This window comes from Peromyscus maniculatus, chromosome 22, assembly GCF_049852395.1.
Source record: "Peromyscus maniculatus bairdii isolate BWxNUB_F1_BW_parent chromosome 22, HU_Pman_BW_mat_3.1, whole genome shotgun sequence".
Taxonomy (NCBI): domain Eukaryota; kingdom Metazoa; phylum Chordata; class Mammalia; order Rodentia; family Cricetidae; genus Peromyscus; species Peromyscus maniculatus.
Window position 1 is genome coordinate 57,621,663 of NC_134873.1, and position 20,533 is coordinate 57,642,195.

General features: G+C 46.6%; 1 protein-coding gene across 3 annotated transcripts in view; it reads right to left on the reverse strand.

The window, feature by feature from the left end:
• Lhcgr (luteinizing hormone/choriogonadotropin receptor) overlaps positions 1–18,990 on the reverse strand; it is a 55,304-nt gene extending 36,314 nt beyond the window's left edge. For 2 of the 3 annotated variants that reach the window (XM_042267294.2, XM_042267295.2), the window contains exon 1: positions 18,807–18,981. In XM_042267294.2, coding sequence (XP_042123228.2) covers positions 18,807–18,979 — 173 coding nt within the window. In that variant the 5' untranslated portion in view covers positions 18,980–18,981. Of the gene's footprint in view, positions 1–18,806 lie in introns of all 3 variants that reach the window. The other variant, XM_006985792.4, reaches the window with a different exon arrangement.
• Positions 18,991–20,533: the final 1,543 nt, after the last annotated feature.

The window sequence follows — 20,533 nt, forward strand, 5'->3', positions numbered from 1 at the left end:
AACAGCTGAAGCCTCCTCCGGGCAGACAGCCTCCTCTTCCAAACGGGAGCATGCTGTGGTTCCCGCGGGAGCAGTTTGGTTTCGATCTGACCGGAGAGGTTGCCTGAGCTCTTGATTGATGGAGGGCTGAGGGATGAGGAGCAAAGGTTGGGCGGGAGTGAAAGCAGCTGTAGATCATGCACTGGCTGTCCCCAGTGCAAGATGAAACTTTGCAGTTGATGGCGATTCTGCAGAGCCAGAGAGGCAGCTGAGATGAGAATAAAGAGTCCCCGACATCAAAAGGACCACTGAGAACAGTGGGCGGCTTTGTGGGTGTGGTTAGGTCAAGAGAGAGGCCTGGGGCCAGAGGATGAGCAGAGAAGTGGAGTGAGGAGGTGCCCGCTGCTTTCACTGATGGAGCAGCATGGAGAACATGGTCCGGGGCTCCAAAATGGTTTCCCACAGGCACATGTTTTTATTCCAAGATGTCACACATATTCATCTCTGATTTGTCTTCAATTGACAACAGTTTCTGTGCTGTCAAGTGGCTGATTTTCATCTCTGAAAGCACCCATTCATGATGTGGCCCACATTTTTATTTTAAATTAAATATTGACACATAGTCACAAGGGGCATTGTAACATTTTCATACAGGTCTACAATGCATATTGGGCAGATGAGTGCACCCACCACCTCAGTCACGCTGTATTTCTCTGTGTTGGAAACTGGGAAACATTCAAAAGCCTCTCTGCTTGCTATTTTCAAACAGTCAAAGAATTGTTACTACAGTTAACCTATTGTGCTGTAGGATGGCGGAGTTCTTCCTCCCCCCCAGCTGTGATTTGTAAATACTCATTTGGAAGTCCTGCTGTTGAGGGTGCTCCCTCCCTGATGGATGCCCCTGGCGGAGTTCTTCCTCCTATCCAGCTGTGATTTGTTAATATCCATTCGGAAGTCCTCCCTTTGAGGGTGCTCCCTTCTTGATGGAGGCCTTGATTATTTTTTTTCCGTAGTGCCAGGAACTTTTAGCCGTGGGAACAATTGTCTAAATAAGCCCACAGTCCTATTCCCATGGACACTAAACATCTAAAAATAAAATACATGTGCATTCCTTAGGAATGATAGTAAAGAGGAGCAGAAGTTGGAAAAGGGGGTTCAAAGGTTAGCTGAAATCAGAGACTCGAGTGGCCAATGATCATGTTACCCCAGTGAAGATGCATGCTCACTGAATGCCCTGTACCCAAGAAGCAAAAGGAGAAGAAAATTCTGTGTTTTGATCGGATATCTTTTCCTTTTCGTTCATTCATTTATTTTTTGAAGTTAGACATACTTTCATTCCAATAACAATAATAATAATAATAATAATAATAATAATTGTGACTGTCAGGAACCCCTGTGGAAAGTTGATAAATAGCAGAAGCCAGGGAGGAGGGGGAAAGGGTGAGGCTAGGACCTCAGCTCTCCAGGCCAGCCTCCAGAAGGGAATGGGTGCTGTGCACACCGCAGGGAAGGCAAAGGGAGGCCCCTCCCTCTTCTGTCTAAAGCAAGTGGATGGCACTCCTAACTAGACATGTCTCCCTAAGGGAGAGGGATGCAGGGGTGGGGACCTGGTGTAGTTTTTTTTTTTTAATTCTTTGGGGGCCCACTGCCCAGTTCCCAAATAAATACATGGAGACTTATTCTTACTTATGAATGCCCGTCCTTAGCTTGGCTTTTCTAACTTAAATTATCCCATTTATCTTTAACTACATTTGTGTCTGGGCCTTTTACCTTTCTTTATTATGTATATCTTTCCTTCTTACTGTTAGGATCCTGCTCTTACTCTTCCGGGTCTAAAGTCTTACATAATTGATATACCTGGTGCGTGGTCATGCAATCTCCACCTTAAGAAGCCACACATGGATCCCCACACTCTCTCTGTGCCTCTCTTCCTGTGTTTCCTCTCCACCAGGCCTGGTTCCCCCCCTTCCTTCCATTAAAGCTCTAAAAACTAATATTGGGTTCTGCCGTGGCTGTGACTCTTCCACCGACCAACCAGTGCCATTTATCCTTTCACTTACTCTGTGGCTGGCTGTGTGGCTGTGTGACTTAATGGAATTATTTTCCTTGAATTTGTCAAATGCAAATGGACTAGACATTGTTTAGGTATTTATTGCTTGTATATACTGTATGTAGTTATTGTACTTATTGTATATAGTTTTCTTATCTTAGTTATAACCTTTTTCCTTTTTATTAGAATAGAAGGGGTAAATATGGTGATATTTTATCTGTGCTGAAATGTGATTTTGTTTGTATAAATAAAGTTGCCTGAGGATCAGAGCTAAGAGCAAGCTATTTAGCATAAATCTGGTTTTCTTGGTACACACCCTTAATCCCCGATTACATGGCAGGAAGAATCTCTGTGTGTTCAAGGACACAGCCAAGCAGTGACCCAAACCTTTAATCTCAGTACGAACCATAGAGACACGGAGGTCTGTACAGACAGGCAGTGATGAGGAAGTCATGTGCTTGGGTTTAGAACCAATGAGAAGGCAGAACAGAAAGGCAATAAAAAGACAGGACACAAGAAGAAGGTCTCTCTCTCAGGGGAAGGACAGCTGGAAGTGGTAAGATAAGGTGGTCTTAGCTCTTGGCGACTGCTCTGATCTCTGGGCTTTTAACTCCACATTTGGCTCTGTGTTTCTTATTTAATAAGACCATTTAGAATTACATCTACAGTGGCTGGCCCTTGGCATCCTCCTCTCCATCTCCTTTTCTTGCTCCTCCCTCTTCTCTAGATTTCCCCTCGTATTTATTCTCTCTGCCTGCCAGCCCCGCATATTTCTCTCTCCTGCCTTGCTATTGGCCACTTAGCTCTTTATTAGCCCAAACAGGTGTTTCAGGCAGGCACAGTAACACAGCCTTAAAGAGTTAAACAAATGCAACATAAAAGAATGCAGCACATCTTTGCATCATTAGACAAGTATTCCACAGCATAAGCGAATGTAACACAACTTAAATATTCCACAACAACCTCGGGATTGAGAAGAAGGGTAAGCGGCAGTGGAAGGGCCCTCATTCTTAGATGGCCTCTGGGGCTACCAGACAGTTGCCAGGATAAAGAAGCAAGGAGTCTATGATGAGTGGGAAGAACCATGGCCCACAAGAGTCCACCTTGCAGCATGGGTTGTTCTCTGAGTGGACAGCCGGGGCACCAGGGGTGTTGCACTGATTTCACCTTTCAGTCTTACCGTTTGAGACGGATTTTTAAATGAATCCGTGACACAGTACAGGTGACACCCAGATTATGACAATACGCAAGCCTGTGCCGTAGGGGTTATGACAAGTGAAAGGATGAATGGCGCTGGTTACTGGCAGAAAAGTCACAAGCCACAGCCACCACTACCAGAGTTACAGAGAGCTTTGTTGGAAGGGGGGAGGGGATAGGACAAGAGGAGAGCCAGGCCTGGAGAGAGAGAGAGAGATGGCAGGAGCAGAGCAAAGAGCCGAGAGCAGGGAGCAGAGAGAGAGCAGAAAGAGTGCGTGAGGTCTGCATCCAGCTTTTTAAGGCCTGTACGTAGTCGTCAGAGCCCTCTGATGACGTAAGACGCAAGACCCGGAGCTGCGCATATACGGGATCCCAACAACAAGTCCTTAGCTGGCATGGCAAGGGCTGACTCAGCTCTACCAGCTTTGAGATGGTCTCTATTCATTAGTCCAGTCTGTGGGTCCCAAGCCACATATGGGCTAAAGCAGTGGGAGTGGCTTCCACCCCTTAGGGTTGCAATGAAGCCACGTGGAGTCCAGGGGTCCTGGAAATGGCCACGTGTCCTGGTTAGTTTTACTTTCAACTTGAGTCCGGGAAGAGGGAGCCTCAGCTGAGCTGCCACTCTCAGGTGGGCCTGTGGCCGTGCCCGTGAGAGACTGTCTTCATGAATGATTGATGTGGGAGGGCCCGGTCTGCTGTGGGCTGCACCGTCCCTTGGAAGGCGTCAGAAAGGCAGAGAGGGAGCCAGCCAGTAGCTTTCCTCCATGCTTTCTGCTCCAGGCTCCTGCCCTTACTTCCTTCAGGGAGGGACTGCTACCTGGAAGTGCAAGCTGAAGGAACCCCACCCCCCAAGTTGCTTTCTGTCAGAGTGAAACCAGAACATTGTGTTTCCTGTAAAGCCATGGACATGTTTTCAATGGGGCACAACCATCTCTGGAGAGCAGGGGTGCCCGCCAGTACTCACTTCCATGCCACTTTGTGCTTGTTTGACCCAATTTCTGTAGCTAGAGTCTTCCTGGTCCAGCCTGGCCCAGGGCCAGGACAAATCTCTCTCACCTGCCAGTCCCACAGCTGCTCAGACCCAACTGAGTAGACACACAGAGACTTATATTGCTTACAAACTGTATGGCCATGGCAGGCTTCTTGCTAACTGTTCTTCTGTCTTACATTAACCCATTTCTATAAATCTATACCTTGCCACATGGCTCATGGCTTATTGGTATCTTAACATCTCATGGTGGCAGCTGGCAGCGTCCTCTGACTCAGCCTTCCACTTCCCAGCATTCTCCTCTCTCCTTGTCCTGCCTATACTTCCTGCCTGGCTACTGGCCAATCAGCATTTTAATTATACAGAGCGATATCCACAGCAAATTTCTTTACCCAGTAGTTGACCTGAGACGCCATCCAGTCCTTCCTTCCTGTCATCCCAACACCACATCCCGTTCCCGAGGGAACACAAGTGCCTGAGCACAGGTCCTAGCTGTCCGTGTAGGATTAACTCAGTAGCTCATGCTGCTGAGTTCCAGTTGTCCAACTGGGCCTCTATGCACAGATGGGGACCCTGGACTGGGTTGTATTTCAGTAAATGCTCTGGTGAGCTGCCAACATTATCCTTTAGGTCGTAGGCTCATCATCTGTCTGCCACCTCCATGGAATGGTGCTCCCGGACATATGCCCCCATCTTAAAGATTGCTACCCCATTCTTCTCTGAGGAGCTGTGGTGGAAGGCACCACCCCTTTCTCAGGGAGGCCATCCCAGAAAGGGCCATGCTATCTTCTAAAAACTTTTAAAACCTGGGCTGCTAACTGTATCCTGTTTCTACCCAGCCCCAATTGCCAAGCTCTGAGTGCACCTTGTGCCAGAATTAAGCAACTGAAAATTCATATTTGCAGATAAATGCAATGTCCATGAAGAAAACAAGGTCAGTTTATTATGCCTTCCCTAGTCATTTCTTTCTTTCTTTCTTTCTTTCTTTCTTTCTTTCTTTCTTTCTTTCTTTCTTTCTTTCTTTCTTTCTTTCTTTCTCTCTCTCTCTCTCTCTCTCTCTCTCTCTCTCTCTCTCTCTCTCTCTCTTTCTTTGGAACCTATGAACTCGCAGAGATCCACCTGCCAAGGCATGCGCCACCACTGCCCAGTTTCCCTAGTCATTTCTAACATCTCATGTCTCTGAGTAGCATAGACAATCCTGGAAGGAGGCAGTTTGTCCTGCTCATGGGCTTGTTAACCAGCTCTCAAAGAAAGGTTTGTTTGGAGAGCATCATTGCTCTGCAGGAGGGCTCCAGGGGCCCTCGCCCTTTACAGAAGCAGATGGATTTAGAAATCCTTGTTTAAGAAAACCTATCAATTGAGACACATTTGAATTATCAAAAGGCCTTTGTTCTACAGAAGGATTCACTGCAGGGTTCCTTTAAATAGCAAACTCTCTAAGTGAATGAAAAAAATAGACTTCAATTGACACTTTTTAAAAAAAGACAGGTTCTCAGGGCATAAAGCAAATGATAGCTGGAGGATTTTCACCTCCCTGAGATTTCTCAGAGTGCAAGCTGCTTCCTGGGCAGCCCCACCTTCTGAGAGCCTCGTCAGAGACTTTGCCCAAGGAGGCCAGAGGAGAAATCCAGCATTCATCTGAAGTCCTCCAAAGCTGGGTAGAGTCTTTGGTCATCTTGTGGGAGCTCTTACCTTTCTTTCTGCCCAGCATGGGGTAGGAGGGAAATAATTTTATTAACCACCTTCTAACTGTTTAAGAGCGCCGTCCCCATTATCCATTCAAGGAAGGTACAAACACATACATTTTCCACAGACCATTAGCTTATTGCTAGAGCTACACCCTGAATTTTAAAATGAGAAAAAGGGAGAATTCAGAGGTCAAAGCTTTTGATTTAAAAAGAAAAAAAAAACTTTTTGTACATAAACCTGTCGAAAAGTAGACGTGCATATTTAAATTCAAAGAATGCTAATGCTTTTGTGTTTATTACTCACGGTTTTGTTCTACATTTAACAGACACAAGATTTTCCTGCTCTTTTTGGACCTCTCAGCAATTACAATAACGTTTGCTTTCATTTAGAGCGAAATGAAAATGGTTCTCCTTTGCCACTGAGGGTCCCTTCATTCTGGTCTCTACGGTTCAGCCGAGGCTTCCACGCTAACTCAGCATGAGGTAGGCAGAGCAGATAATCTGCTAATTAAGCTTTCCATCGGGAAATCTTGGAGTGCCCCTGGGAAGGACAGTCAGGTGAATAGCACCATGATCTGACAGACACACTTCCTGTGTTAGTTCCGTGAGCCGGAGCAGTGGGCTCCTTGCAGGTTCTTTGCCTCAGTTCCTCACTAGACAGAGGCAGACTTGGGCTAGGAAAAGTGCAGTGACTTCCTGAAGCATGTGATAATTTAGAGATGGATATTGATGTTGGTCACTGGTCACCACATTCACCAAGAATCAAGTCACCCAACCGTTCAATCTTTTGCCTTTTCTGTGAAAAATCTCACCTTCTGAATGGAGCCTGTGGTGTTTCTGGGGGCATGCTCTCAGTCTTCAACTTGAAGGTGCAGTTAAATCCTATTCTTCCTTGAAGCTGTAGAGTCCCCCAAAGGGGATTACTCTCCTTCTTCTGTCCAAATCTGGGCCTAATGACCTCACTGCTCTTAACACTGCATGCTGTTTGGGAACTTCCGGGTGTTTGTACGAACATGTCCACTCCTCTATCATAGAGCACTTAGTTTCTGGTGGCTTCTGCCTCTACCTGGTCTCTTCTTCCAGTCCCTTTGTTCTAATTACCACTCTTGGCCATTTTTACTCTACCTTGAACATTTTGGGATCTCCTAAAAGGTTTTTCTCCATTCTACCTGAACTTCTTCATACCCTACCAATCACTCTTCCTGACAACTCCCATCATGCCACTCTGGTGCTCAAGTACCTTTCCTGTAAGGTCCCTTGGCCTAGTTAACCATCAACAAATGTCTTAGAGTGGACTCAGGTGTTAATCTTTGTACTTCCTACACTTCCTTCCCTACACTAGACTTGTGCTGTCCAATATGGCAGCCACTAGTCCACATGTGGTCGGTCCCCAGTCCACCGAAAATGTGTCTGAATTGTGATGACTTGTGGGTTTCAAAAACATACCAAGATTTGGCATAAAGATATGATATTCAGTAATTTTATTCCAAGTCATTTTAGGTTACCCTTTGAAATGATAGGAACAAAAATGGAAAAGATGTGATAAAACTATTAAATTACTTAAGCTATAAAATAAATAAGTAAATAAATTTACATCTACCAGGAGAAGCTTCTCTGACAAGGGTGGATCCATGCTCTAATCTATGGTTTGACTAAATTATTGGAAATTAAAAAACAAAACAAAATATACCAGCCTTTGAAGACTTGGTAAGAAAAAAATGTCAAATATCACAGTAAGTTTTATATTGCTTGTTTATTGAGATGATGTGTTTTATATATACTCGATGAAATAGTTTATTAAAATTCATTTCAACTTTAGAAAACTTCCTAAATGTGGCTACTGGAAAATTTTACATTATGCTCATGGCTCACACCTTTCCTCTGGATATTATTGCCCTAGACAAACCTAACCACCTGTGCTTCTTGAACTTGTCTCACCTGTGCCTGACATCATTCACACGGTGTCTACCACCCGGTACATCTTCACCCTGGTACATCTTCACCCTAGGTCCCTCTTAGGCTATGCACTCGAAGGAATGTATCTTCCATATGTAACTGTATCTGCTCTCTCTTCTAAGCAGTGTGAGGTGCACAGAACATGTATTCTGGAACCAAAGCACTCAGCTTCAAACCACATCTGCATTTCAGATTGCTAGAATGCATGTCATCTGTAAAATCTATAGTTTTGATACTAAATTTAAAAATACCAAGATAGAGAGAGGGGGGCAGAGGAGATAAGTAACACTGTGGATGTTTGAAAATGCCTCCTAGAAAGCTACTATTTTATAAGCTTCCTAAATATATATGTATCCATACAAAAGAGTTGGAGTTATCCTACACAGGAGAGATAATGTATGTGGTGGTGTGAGTAAGAATGGCCCCCATAGGCTTAGTCACCAGAGAGTGGAACAGTTTGGAAGGATTAGGGGGTGTGGCCTTGTTGGAGTAGGCGTGGCCTTCTTGGAGGAAGTGTGTCACTGGCGGGGGGGGGGGGGGGGGGGGTGAGCTTTAAGGTTTCAAAGTCCATGCCAGGCCCAGTCTTTTTCTTTGTCTCTCTGCCTGCCGATCATAATACAAAGCTCTCAGCTACTGTCCCAGCACCTGCCTGCATGCCACCATGCTCTCCACTATGATGATAATGGACAAACCCTCTGAAACTGTAAGCCAGCCCACAATTAAATGTGTTCTTTTATAAGAGTTGCCTTGGTCATGGTGTCTCTCCACAGCAATAGAAGAGTGACTAAGACAGCATCTTTCCTGGAAGCCATAGATTGTCAAACGAAAAGTCCAGTGGCAGGTGTGGAATACTCTCAAGTTGCTGGTCAGGGGTGTCATGAAGCCCCCCAAATAATACAGGCTATTGTCACTGCTCTTAGTTGCCCACAAGAACTCAGCGATACCCTATTGATGAAGACACCACACACTTTGGTTGCAGGACATGGAGAAATCAAGTTGGTACTAATCAAGTTGCTTTCCTCCCTGCTGGCTAGCTTCATATCACTGGAGGGAGCTGTGTAGGCAGTTGGTAGTAAAAACACCATCAACAAGTCTTACATAGCTGTAAGCTTTATGAATTACAGTAATGACCAGTGAGGCGAGATAAGAACGGGCTGTAACAGTGGCATGAATATTAGGAGACAACCAACTGCTTTCTGGTTGTATTTAAGGCTTACTCCACGGGAGGAAATGCTTGACTAGGAATTTGGCTGAGAACCCATTGTAGGGGAGCTCAGAGGCCCCTGAGGTGAATATAGTACACTGTTATTTCCCTAAATGCATGTAATATGAAACTGCCCTTCCAATTCCTATCTCTGTGTCCAAGTATTAGTGCAGCTCTCAGACCTTATCAGTGAAGTTTCTTTGTCTAATGGACATTAGTTAATGCAGAAACTCATAACTGACCAAAGGGAAGAGAATAAGTGTCATGGAGTGCTCAGGCAGAAATGGGGCATCTGTATATGTCCCCTCAACCCCCAAGGCTAAGAATCATTGCAGAAGAGGGAGCAGGAAGACTGTGAGAGCCAGAGGTCAGGGACGACCAAAGGGAAACAGTGTCTTCCAGACATGGCAAGATTGCTATACTCATGAACTCATACCAGCTGTGATGATCTGCAAGGGAGGATCAACACCCCCAGCTCCTGAAGAGCTATTGTCGATTTGTGGCTTCTGGGAGAGGGAAAGTGAGTTTTCTTTAAGGGTGTGGTCCCTCATAGGTTTACCACTCTCCAGTGTATGAGTGTGTGGGCAGTTCAAATTGGACTTGGTAGGTTATTATTTTTTTTCTCAAATGAGGTTGTGAAGCTGGCCAGGGGTATGAAGAGGTGGATCTGAGAGGAGTTAGGCTTGGGGAGGAGTCGGAGAGAATATTAATACATTGTATGTAATTCTCAAATAACAAAATATTATATGGAAAAATCTTACATAATACTAACCTAGCACTTAGCACAAGACAGGAATTCAGCATGTGCTTTTATTCACAGCCTCTCACTGTGAATGACTGAAGTTATCTGGACTATGCCTCATATAACTCTACTTCCTTGGTGGGGACCAGCATGAATGGGTGCAATAATTTGGAGTTGAGTCTTCTATTTGTCCCGGGTCACTCTCACGTCTATAAAGTACATGTTCCTTGTTCTTCACTCTGCCTCTCCACTGATTAGGGATGGGATGACAGAGAGGAAGGGTGGTCATCCCCACTTGGTACTGTTCTCTTAGACTCAACTCGTAGAAGCTTCACTTGATAGCCTTTTAGGGAGATGACAAAGAACGACTTTCCTGTGAAATGTTTTGACTCTAGGGAGCCACTTTGAGAGTTCACATTTGCTCATTGATTTAAAAAATTCCAGCCAGTTGGAACTTCCCCAGTGGGAAATGCAGTTTGAGTGACTAGCCTCTGAGACGGCCATTTCCAGAGCATCCAGGAAGCTCCTGCAAGGAGTTTATGAAATATCCTGTGAACAAAGACGTTGCGAAGATTCTGTGGATAATGGCTTTTCCAAGTCATTTGTGCAACAACTAAATTAAAAATATAAAGCCTCCGAGGAAAATGGTAAACACATCTAAGCCCTTACTCAAAATCCATTTAAAGTTTTCTAAAGACACATAGCAAAATAACTCAATGTGCCCTCTAAACTCGAATTCTTCCAGCAATAATATAACATGACAAGAATAACTCTGGTAAATGAAACTATGTGTTGAATTCTCCCCAGGGAATGTCTGTGTCATCTGTAACAATTTCTCAAAAATATTTCTCAGAGGTAGAGAATATTATGTTGTCAGGGCAGCGACCCTGTAGCTGTGCTTCAGGAAGCTCCTTCATTCATTACAAGCTTCTCATTTCCAACACTTCCAAATGCCCTCGCTCTCTCTTTCTTTTGGAACCGAACATATAAATACTGGCTGCAGTTGATATACCAAACACTGCTAATTAACCTGAAGATGGAATTGAAGTACCTGAAATTACAAAACTCAGCTTGTTGAACTAGCCCTTCAAAGGCTTCTTTGCTACCTTGGCTAAAAAGATGCTTCCTATCACTGGACTCCACCATGCTAATGGTCTTCCTCTGGCTTGTAGTCACCCACATTTCCTTCAGTCACCTGAGCATTGGTCCTTTTTCTCATACGGTTCCTGGAGGGCAGGGCATGGGGTTTTGGATCCCATATTTCAGTGTATAGATCATGAGTGGTCAGCAAGTCTGACCACAACCTTTTCCGGGTCTAGTCTGAGGCCTGGGGATGGGAAATAAGGAAAGAAAAGGACTCAAAAAGGAGCCTGGCAGTCCTCTGGGGCATCTGAGTCTGAAATCAGCTTGGTCCTGGAGAGGGATATTTCAGAGGCGGCTCAAGCCGGGTTGTCAGAATATTAGACTCCAGGCAGTAATGAGCTCTGTTGTTTTGAGGTTTTAACTTATTCGCCTCCCAGGTTGACTAGAACCAGTGGATCATTTTCTCTAATGAACACCTCCCAGGCACAAAACCGTTCTGTTAGGCTTGGCCTTTGGATGATAGATACTTGCTGTGCAGCTGTAGATCTGGGCTGTGGATTCTTCAGTCTTCCCGCATTACTAGTTTGTTACGATAATACTTTGGCATTATGGGAAACCTCGATTTTCTAGTCCCCTTGGCTTTGTTGCCATACTTACAGAGCTACACTCAGAAGCAAGAGCCATCCCACCCTCATTATAAAAGGCCCAGGATCTACTGCTAGACCAAACCTGCAGTGAAAATTAGGGAAGAGGGCCTGTGTTAGTTTAACTGCCCAGGATTATCCTCTTTATCAATTAGGGGGGCTGTGCTAGCCTCTGCTCTATTACACCAGAGCATCCCTACCCCAGGCTCCAAGACGCCACCGCTGATGGTCACGAGAAGTTGGGGACCCAGGAGTAACCCCCAGGCATCAGAGTCAAGGGCCAAGTCTTCCTACTGTAAGCGGAATTTTGTTTTCCAAGTGGGCTTTTCTGAATTTGGCTCAGGTGTTATTAGAGGGTTATGGTTCAAGGTCATGTGCAGAACCGCTGTGGGCAGTTTGCTGCCTGGGAGGGGTGTCACCTGCCAATAGTGAGAAAGCTGGGGGGAAAAATGAAGCTCCCAGAGACCGCCCACAAACCAGAGCTTGGTGAGTGGTATTCTTTTAACTCTCTTTAACAAAACAAAAACTCTGGTAGGAAAATTGCTAATCTTCATTAAAATCTGCGTTTTCTCCAACCAAGAGAAAGTGTAGGCACAGAGAAAGCTGTTCAAAGGAGTCAGCCCTCTTCAGTCTGAAGTGAACAGCAAGGCTTCTCTCTACGGTTCTGACCCAGCTGCTAAACCGTGTGATCAACCAGAATTACACATGGTTAGGACACTTCGGGGGCTGCTGTTCTGGGAGATGGTATTTTGGCAAGAGTTTTTGGTTCCGTATTTCAAGAAATGAAGGCTGGGCCTGGAGAGATGGATCAGTGGCTAAGACCACATGCTGCTCTTGCAGAGGAGCTGCCTTTGATTCCTAGCACTCTCCTGATGCTCACAACCAAACATCTGTCACTCCAGTTCCAGGGATCTGATACTTCTCCTGGCTTCATTGGGCACCAGACTCCCATGTGGTGCGTATACATACATGAAGGCAAATACTCATACATACAACATGAAAATTAAGTTTTCTTTTCAAAATCTCTCTCTCTCTCTCTCTCTCTCTCTCTCTCTCTCTCTCTCTCTCTCTCTCGTGTGTGTGTGTGTGTGTGTGTGTGTGTGTGTGTGTGTGTGCATGTTGGTATCTGCATGAATTTATGCACACTATGTGCAATTGCCCACAGAGGCCAGAGGGTTCAGAATTTCTGAAACTGGAGTTACAGGCGTTGGTGAACTGCCTGATGTGGGTGCTGGGAACCAAACTTGGGTCCTCTGCCAGAGCAGCCTGTGTTTTTAACTGCTGAGTCATCTCTTCAGCCCCAAATCAATCAATATAAAAAATGAAAAGTAAATGAAGGCCGACTAGTAGGCTTGGGAGGCAGAGAGTGGTTGGTGAATGAGCAGAAAAGAGCCTTGAATTCACAGATTTGGGAGTTGAACAATCAAAACCCCAGGCAGCCCAAGGAACTATTTTCTAAATGAGGATCTACTCCCAAAGCCAAAGGGATTCTCATGTGATCCAATTGGTTTCCATGCTTTTTCATTGAGATTTTTAGGAGCTGTTTGTGTTTTAGTGTTCAGCTATGGGCATCATTTGCTTTCTCCAAAAGGATGATTTTCACAAACAAAATCTGGTTCTCCCAGAGCTTGGTACAAGGAGACTATTTATCGGCTCAACTATATGGAAGAATTATCTTCCAAGTATGGCTAGACAGGCTGAATCTCAACAGAATTTTCTAGAAGTCCAAGTTCTTGCTGGACCTTGGAAGGCTTTCTTTTCTGTTCTGTGGGCACTTTGATGTGACCTGGTAGTTGGTGTCCCTGCTCTGGAACCTGTATGTCCCAAGTAACTTGCCTTGTTGTTATTGTTATTGGTTTTCTCTGTGTAGTTTTGGTGCCTGTCCTGGATCTCGCTCTGTAGACCAGGCTGGCCTCGAACTCACAGAGATCCACCTGGCTCTGCCTCCTGAGTGCTGGGATTAAAGGCGTGCACCACCGCCACCCGGCCCTGTTGTTGTTTTTAATAGCTCCTAGGATGGAGATCAATGATTAAAACAATCTAAATGGGTATAGTGATATGAATACATTTTTGTAGTCCCCACCTCTTGTTTTATTGATTGGTTGATTGACAGATTGTAGTACTGGGGGCGGAACCCAGGTTCCAAGCCTGTGAGGCAAGCGCTGTCAGCGACTTACATTCCCAGCCAGGCCTTGCTTCTCTGGAGATGCAGCTGCTATTTACCTTCCAAAGGACAAACAGAGTGCAGGCAGATTGTAGGATCTGGATGCTAACATAACATAAAGATACAAAGAACTCCCTTGACTACCCACAGAACCCTTTCTACTACTGTTCTTGAGTAGATGAAGATTTGCGATGTTTAGATGTAGGATGTGTTAGCACACACACTCACTTCTTGCATTGGTTCATTGTTCTATTCAGCTATGTACTCAGGTTTCCTAGGCTGACTTTGCACTCACTACGTTAGCAAGGCTGACCTTGAATTCTTGGAGATAGGACAATTCTCCTGCCTTAGCTTTCTGAGTGCTGGGATTACAGATATGAACTGCCACACCCAACCTGTCTCCTCAATTCAATCATTCTGTAGCCCAACAAACAGTTTAATCATCATACCTATGGAATTCTGGGAATGCTAAGTTAAATCAGACTTCTTCAAGTGGTTCTCAGTCCATCACGCTGATTGAAAATCATTAGCTGAGGGAAGATTTGCCCCCATAAGGCATCTCTCTTTTGGCTGGTCAGAATTTAGGAGAACAGAACTGCTGGCATCTAGTGGTCAGGGGTCAGGGATGCTGGCCAACTGTCCACAACACACCACCTCAGCCCTCAAAGGTTAAGGTTCAGACAACCGCTCTATTGGAGAAGGCACACTTGTACAAATGATGATATATGGAAGAAAGATGTCTGTGAGTATTTGGAGGTGAGTGTGTGTGTGTGTGTGTGTGTGTGTGTGTGTGTGTGTGTGTGTGCTGTGTGTAGCAAGCATGGTGAAAGTTTCAGGTGGAAGAGATTCCTGGTTTACGCTTGATCTCTTTGCATGCAAGCATTGAACAATGACTTGAATTAGTTGACAGGGATATTTTCTCTTTTCATACAGTTCTCTGTACAAAATTAAGGATTTCTGATGGCTTTCCATCTTCCTTTAAAATTGCTTTTTTCTTTTTCTCCAAAGGGTCTGGGAGAGGGAAGAAGAGGAAGACCTCACTCAACTTAGTTCTTTTCTTTCCAGCCAGGCACCTCTAGCGGAACCTCTGGTTCTTGCTCAGCTTCTTTTCTCTATTTCAAGGTTCAGCTTCCTCACCTCACCCTTGGTCCACTAAGCCTTCCTCTGGAGCACTGGGTCCCTCAGGAGTCACTGGATCTCTAAGTTTCTTAGAGCCTGTCATGCCCTCTGTCCTCTTATACTAGTCTGCTGGGCGAGTTTCCCTCCCCAGGATAGAGCCACGTTCTCCACGGGAGCCTGCAGTCACTGTGCGGGGAGCTGTTCCTGACCCTGACCCCACCCGGAGGGAGCGGTGGAGAGAGAGAGAGAGACACTCGGGAGAGTGTGTCAGGAGGCCCGTCTTCCGGGCACACTGGACGGGTGGGCGCTCACGTTTTCTCCTTACAGAGTCTCTGGGTTGTGTCACAAGCAAACATCTAGAAACTTGATCTCTGTTTAGAAGACGCAACATGCAAACAATAAATTGCCACAATTATTATTAGCATGTACTTACAGGTTTTCAGAAGCTGTTTCCATATCAAGCAGATCAACATTTCTGTTGTCATAGAGACAAAGATCTTTATATAACTATGTGCAAGGTGAGATTTCCCCGCCCCCTCCCTCCTACCAGTTGCCTAGAGCTAACAGGAAGAAAGGAAAGGGAAAATTTTAAATTACTTTTTCCATTTATCTCCCCCCCCCATTAAAACAAATGAAAATGTAGGAGGCTGCTTCTTGTGTCACAGTTTAGGTTTTAAACACTTATGTCTTTAATGAGAAATGGAAGGAGAGGAAAATATGAATAATTTGAACAATGCCATTTTGAAAAATTGCCAGCAGCACGTTGTCAGTGATAAGCAATTATCACTCGCGTCCCCTTTTGTTCTTCCTTTTAAACCAAGTAGTGACTTCAGACAAAGACCTTAGAAGGCAGAGTTTTCAGCATCTGGAATGACTAAAGCTCAGATGGATCTGTTGAGGGAGACTGACGAATTCCGAGGTGAGGCGGGCGAGGTACTTCCCTCCTATGACTGCCACAGCCCCCCCCCCCCCCCCCCCCCCCCCCCCCCCGCAAAGTCTAACCCTGCACACATGTTCATACCAGACCACAGCTCCCTTCTGGAAGCCTTACCTCGAAACCTCAGCTCTCTTTTGTGTATTAACCCCGGATAACTCATGATCCCTGGTATTTTTCTGTCTCATGATGATTTTTCAGCTGCTTCATTTACTTCTCATCATAAATGATACATTTATGATGGGGATGACAGCCTGTGGCCCCCCACTTTACTTCAATATTGAGTTACACCTTTGCCCACACCTTCTTTCTCTAGCACACAGATCACCCTTATCCCAAGACAAACCCTTCCCTTAAGTTCTCAGACTGCTGCTTCCCAGCTGCTCTGGATGAGAACTCATTCTAACAAATGTGTCCTTCCTCATCCCTGGTGTCCTCCGCCTGTCCTTCCCTACGGAATTCTTCCTCTATTCTTCTTTGAAGAAAAACAAAACGAAACCAAACAAACCTTCCATTGTTCTGATTGGTTTCCATCTGTCTCTGAGTTTGAGGTTTTAAATTTATGCTTTCTTCCTTCAATAAATAGGCAAATGTATGGAGAGGGTGATGTGGAAGGTATATACATACAGCTGGAGGACGTTTGTGTCACCTTGAAGAGCAATGCTTTGGAGTGCTCTCCGGGGATTTCCCAGAATTTCTAATTCAGTACTATCAACCTGAAATCCAAGTCTAGCCTGGAGATGTGTCTTTGCAGCCTCAAGTTCACACTTGGAGAAACTTTGTTTCGAAGTGACAACCTTCCTATTTTTTAAAATAAGTATCTGTTTTCACATGAACGTTGGGTTCTCTTTATTGTTCCTACAACGTCTCTATCTTCATCGAGTTCTTGCCTGAAGGACAAGGTCGTCTCTCAGTCATCTGGTCTTCAGGAAGCATGACCTTGTAAGAGTTGCCATGCTTGGTGTGAGGCTTGCTAAACGTCTAGGAGAGGATGCTGTCAGTGGTGCATGCTAAAAGAGGGCCTATGGAGGATGCTGAGGATACTCTAGGCTCCCTCCCAAGCCTTCAGAACCAACTCCTTCTAGAGAACCAGAATTGCTCACTTTCATTTTTATTGTTCCCGCTTCCCATTTAGCCATAGTGAGCCCTGAAACTATTTTGAAGGCTTGTTTCAACCGTGCTGCGGGCAGTGAAAAGCATCTTATATTTTTACTTCTGCTTTCTTCAGGGAAGGGGTCTGTCGGGGTCCCCTCCTGAGGCAATATGTGAACAGCTTAGAGTCAAAGAGGTTAGAGCTTGGCTTATCTGTTTCTTCTCCATCCTTAGCTATAGGCAGTTTCCACCCGGTACCAAAGTTAGAGACGTTAGAAGCAGGTTTTTTTTTTTTTTTTTTTTTTAAATTAAAGGAAAAGTAATTTTCTTAGACAGGCAACCACAGAAAAGTAATTAATAAAGTCTCTCTTTGCAGCATAATAGCTGAGGGACCTGGAACAAGGTATTCCATCTAGTTAGATCTCAGCATCACCATCTAAAGTGCACAAGCCAGGTGTGCAAGAAGGGCTGTTAGTGATGCGATCACTTATAAGAGCAGCACACCGGGCTTGTCACGGAAGGGCAAGGCCAGAACGGGGGAGGCAGGTTCCATAGATTTGTCAATTGATTGAAACAAATTCTATCATCAGCATGGCCATCACCTTCAGGGAGCAGAGCTGACAAGATAGTTAATGGAAACTAATTCAGAGAAAACCCTCACCCTTGACTGTTTCTGGAAACCACAACTATCCTCGAAGGCCATTAACGTGTCCCCAGGGAGCAGAGCAAGCGCTCGGGAAGGGTACATTCCTCCCAGAAGCTGCCACAGGGGCTACAGGCCTCCGAGGGCGATGCCAGGGTTTCATTCCTGCCCCATCCTACCATGTCATCCTTTCAAATGGAGCCCCGGGGAAGACCTCCACCACACGGGTACGTTTGTGGCACCTCCCCCCCCCTCCACTTCCTTTGATGGTTTTATTGGGATGAAAGCCATGTAACATAAAATCCACCTATTTCAAATGATGGTTCTAGTATTCTTTTTTTTTTTTTTTTTTGGTTTTTCGAGACAGGGTTTCTCTGTGTAGCTTTGCGCCTTTCCTGGAGCTCACTTGGTAGCCCAGGCTGGCCTCGAACTCATAGAGATCCGCCTGGCTCTGCCTCCCGAGTGCTGGAATTAAAGGCGTGAGCCACCACCGTGAAGCCGGTGACCACAATCCAATTTCGGGAAAATTTCATCACCCTTAACCTTAACCTTACAGCCATTAGCAGACACCCACCCCAGCCCCTAGGACTAACCTATCAGCTTTCAGTTCATTTCCATATTAACAGGATCATGCAATTGTGAGAAACTCCTCTAAATGGAAGGACATTGGGTATCTTGGTACTAATGGCTAATGCCCCCCCCCCCCATTTTATCCCATGGTTTCAGGAAGCGTGGCCTTCCTCTGCTTGCTGATGCTTGCAATCCCTCACTCACATCTGTGGGTGGCACAGCAGAAGCCAGACGACAGGCTGCTTGTCTTTCACTATGTAGCTAACCAGGCTGAGTGGCAAGCACATTGCCACGGGCACTTAGGAGCTCACCTGGTGGCTGGAGGCCAGACTGCCAGCATCCCTGCTGACAAATCAGGTCACCCCGGGCGGGCGCTATGGCCGGAGTACGTTGCCCCTAGATGACCACAGTTGCGGAGCCCACAGCAGCCTACGTAGACCCAGCTGGCCAAGGCTCACACCCACTCAGACTGCTCAGGCAGAGAACACTGGTGAGGGATTGTCACCCGCTTCGCCAGACCTCCAGTCAGCTGTGGCTTTAGGACAGTTTTAAGTTACCTGCCTCAGTTTCCCCCCACGAGGAAAGTGCAGGCCTGAGCTGCACGGAAGTAACAGAAACAGCCAAACTCGGGGGGTCCTCGTCACTCGGAAGGGTGATAAGTTTCCTAGGGCGAAGAGCCATGCTCTGCTTTTCTGCAAAGGGGCTCAAGGCTTGAGCAGCCAAAGGCAGGGATGTGGGGCGCCATGTACTCACAGTCGGGAGAGGCCGTCGCGAGGGCCGGGGCAGCGCAGGGCGCCGTCCGGGACGCAGTCGCAGGGCTCGGGGCAGCGCGACCCTGGCAGCTCTCGGGGCTGTAGCGGTGACAGCTTCAGCACCAGAATCGCCAGCGCCTGCATCAGTCTCAGCGCAGGGGCCCGCCGCCCCATGGCCCGCCAGCCTGAGTGTGAGCTCCCGGGCTGGGCCAGTATCTTGGACCACCCGGGGGTGGGGGCCGCCCGCCCCCTCTGCCCGCCCCTCGGCCTGCCTTCCCCGAACCCGCCGGCCCCCACCCGCTCCCGCCCTCCCCTCTCACCGTCCCTGCTCTCCTTGACCTGGGACGGTGGCCAGCTACCCCCATCGCTGTTTGCCTGTGACCCGTCCTCGACTCTAAGGCTGCAAATGAACTCAAGGTTTGAAAGCAGAGTGGCATGTGGTCAAGGGATTGCGGTGAGAAGTAGGGGTTCTGAACTCCGCCCTGCCAGGCAGGGGTGTGAAGCGGTGGGATCTCCGGCACTTCTGAATCCTGGCTTGGTTCTACAGAGGATCAGATGGTCGCTGGCTGTCCACATCCACAGCAGAACAGCAGAAGTGCGGGCTGAGCTGTGTCTCACTCAGCTCCTGCTCTGCTCCTCCATACTTAACTCCAAGTTATCTCTTCCCTCGCCGCTTGCCCAGCGACCCTCTCTACTTCTGGTGACTGTGACTGTATTCCTCAGCATCGCTGTTTGTCCTCTATCTCCCCCACTGCATTGTGAGGCCTTTGAGAGCAAAATCCAATTCGGGTTTACTTTGTGTTCGTTCTGCAGTTAATAAAGATTTGCTGTGTGAACGGCTGAAAGGACTGTATTGAGCAAGCGCCTAACCTCAACGAGTGTCCAGCATACTTTAACCTTGTGACAGATGCCTCACCTCACATCGTGTCTCAGTGTCACAGGAAACTTGCAGGGCGCTTACAGCAAGAACTCCGTTTCTTTGGCCAGCCTGCTTATAAATGGAGGAATACTGTTGGGACGCCTGTCTGCTATTCACCGGTCTCTCACCAATGTAAAACACCTGCTGTATGCTCTGTGATTCTTTTTTTTTAATTAAGATTTTTTTCATTCATTTTACACACCAATCAAAGATCCCCCTCTTCCTTCCCTCCCACTCCCCTCAGTCCCCCCTAACCCACCCCCCACAAGAAGGCAAGGCCTTCCACGGGGTGGCACATCTAGTAGAGGCAGGTCCAAGCCCTTCCCCCTGCCTCTAGGTTGCACAAGGTGTCCCACCATAGGTAGTGGACTCCAAAAGGCCCCATCATGCACCAGAGATAGATTCTGATTCTGCCACTGCCCCCCCCCCCAAGCATATCAAGCTACACAACTGTCTCACCATGCAGAGGGCCTAGTCCAGTCCCATGCAGGCTCCACAGCCATTGATCCAGCTTTCATGAGTTCCCACTAGTTTGGTTTGGTCATCTCTGCAGGTTTGCCCATCATGATCCTGATGCGCTTGCTCATAGAATCCCTCCTCTCTCTTCCCTACTGGACTCCTGGAGCTTTGCCTGGTGTTTGGCTGTGGATCTCTGCATCTGCTTCCATCAGTCATTGGAGAAAAGCTCTGTGATGACAATTAGGGTACTTACCGATCTGATCGCTGGGGAAAGCCGGTTCAGTTCAGGCACCCTCTCCACTATTTCTAGTATTCCAAGCTGGGGTCATCCTTAGGGATTTTTGCCAACT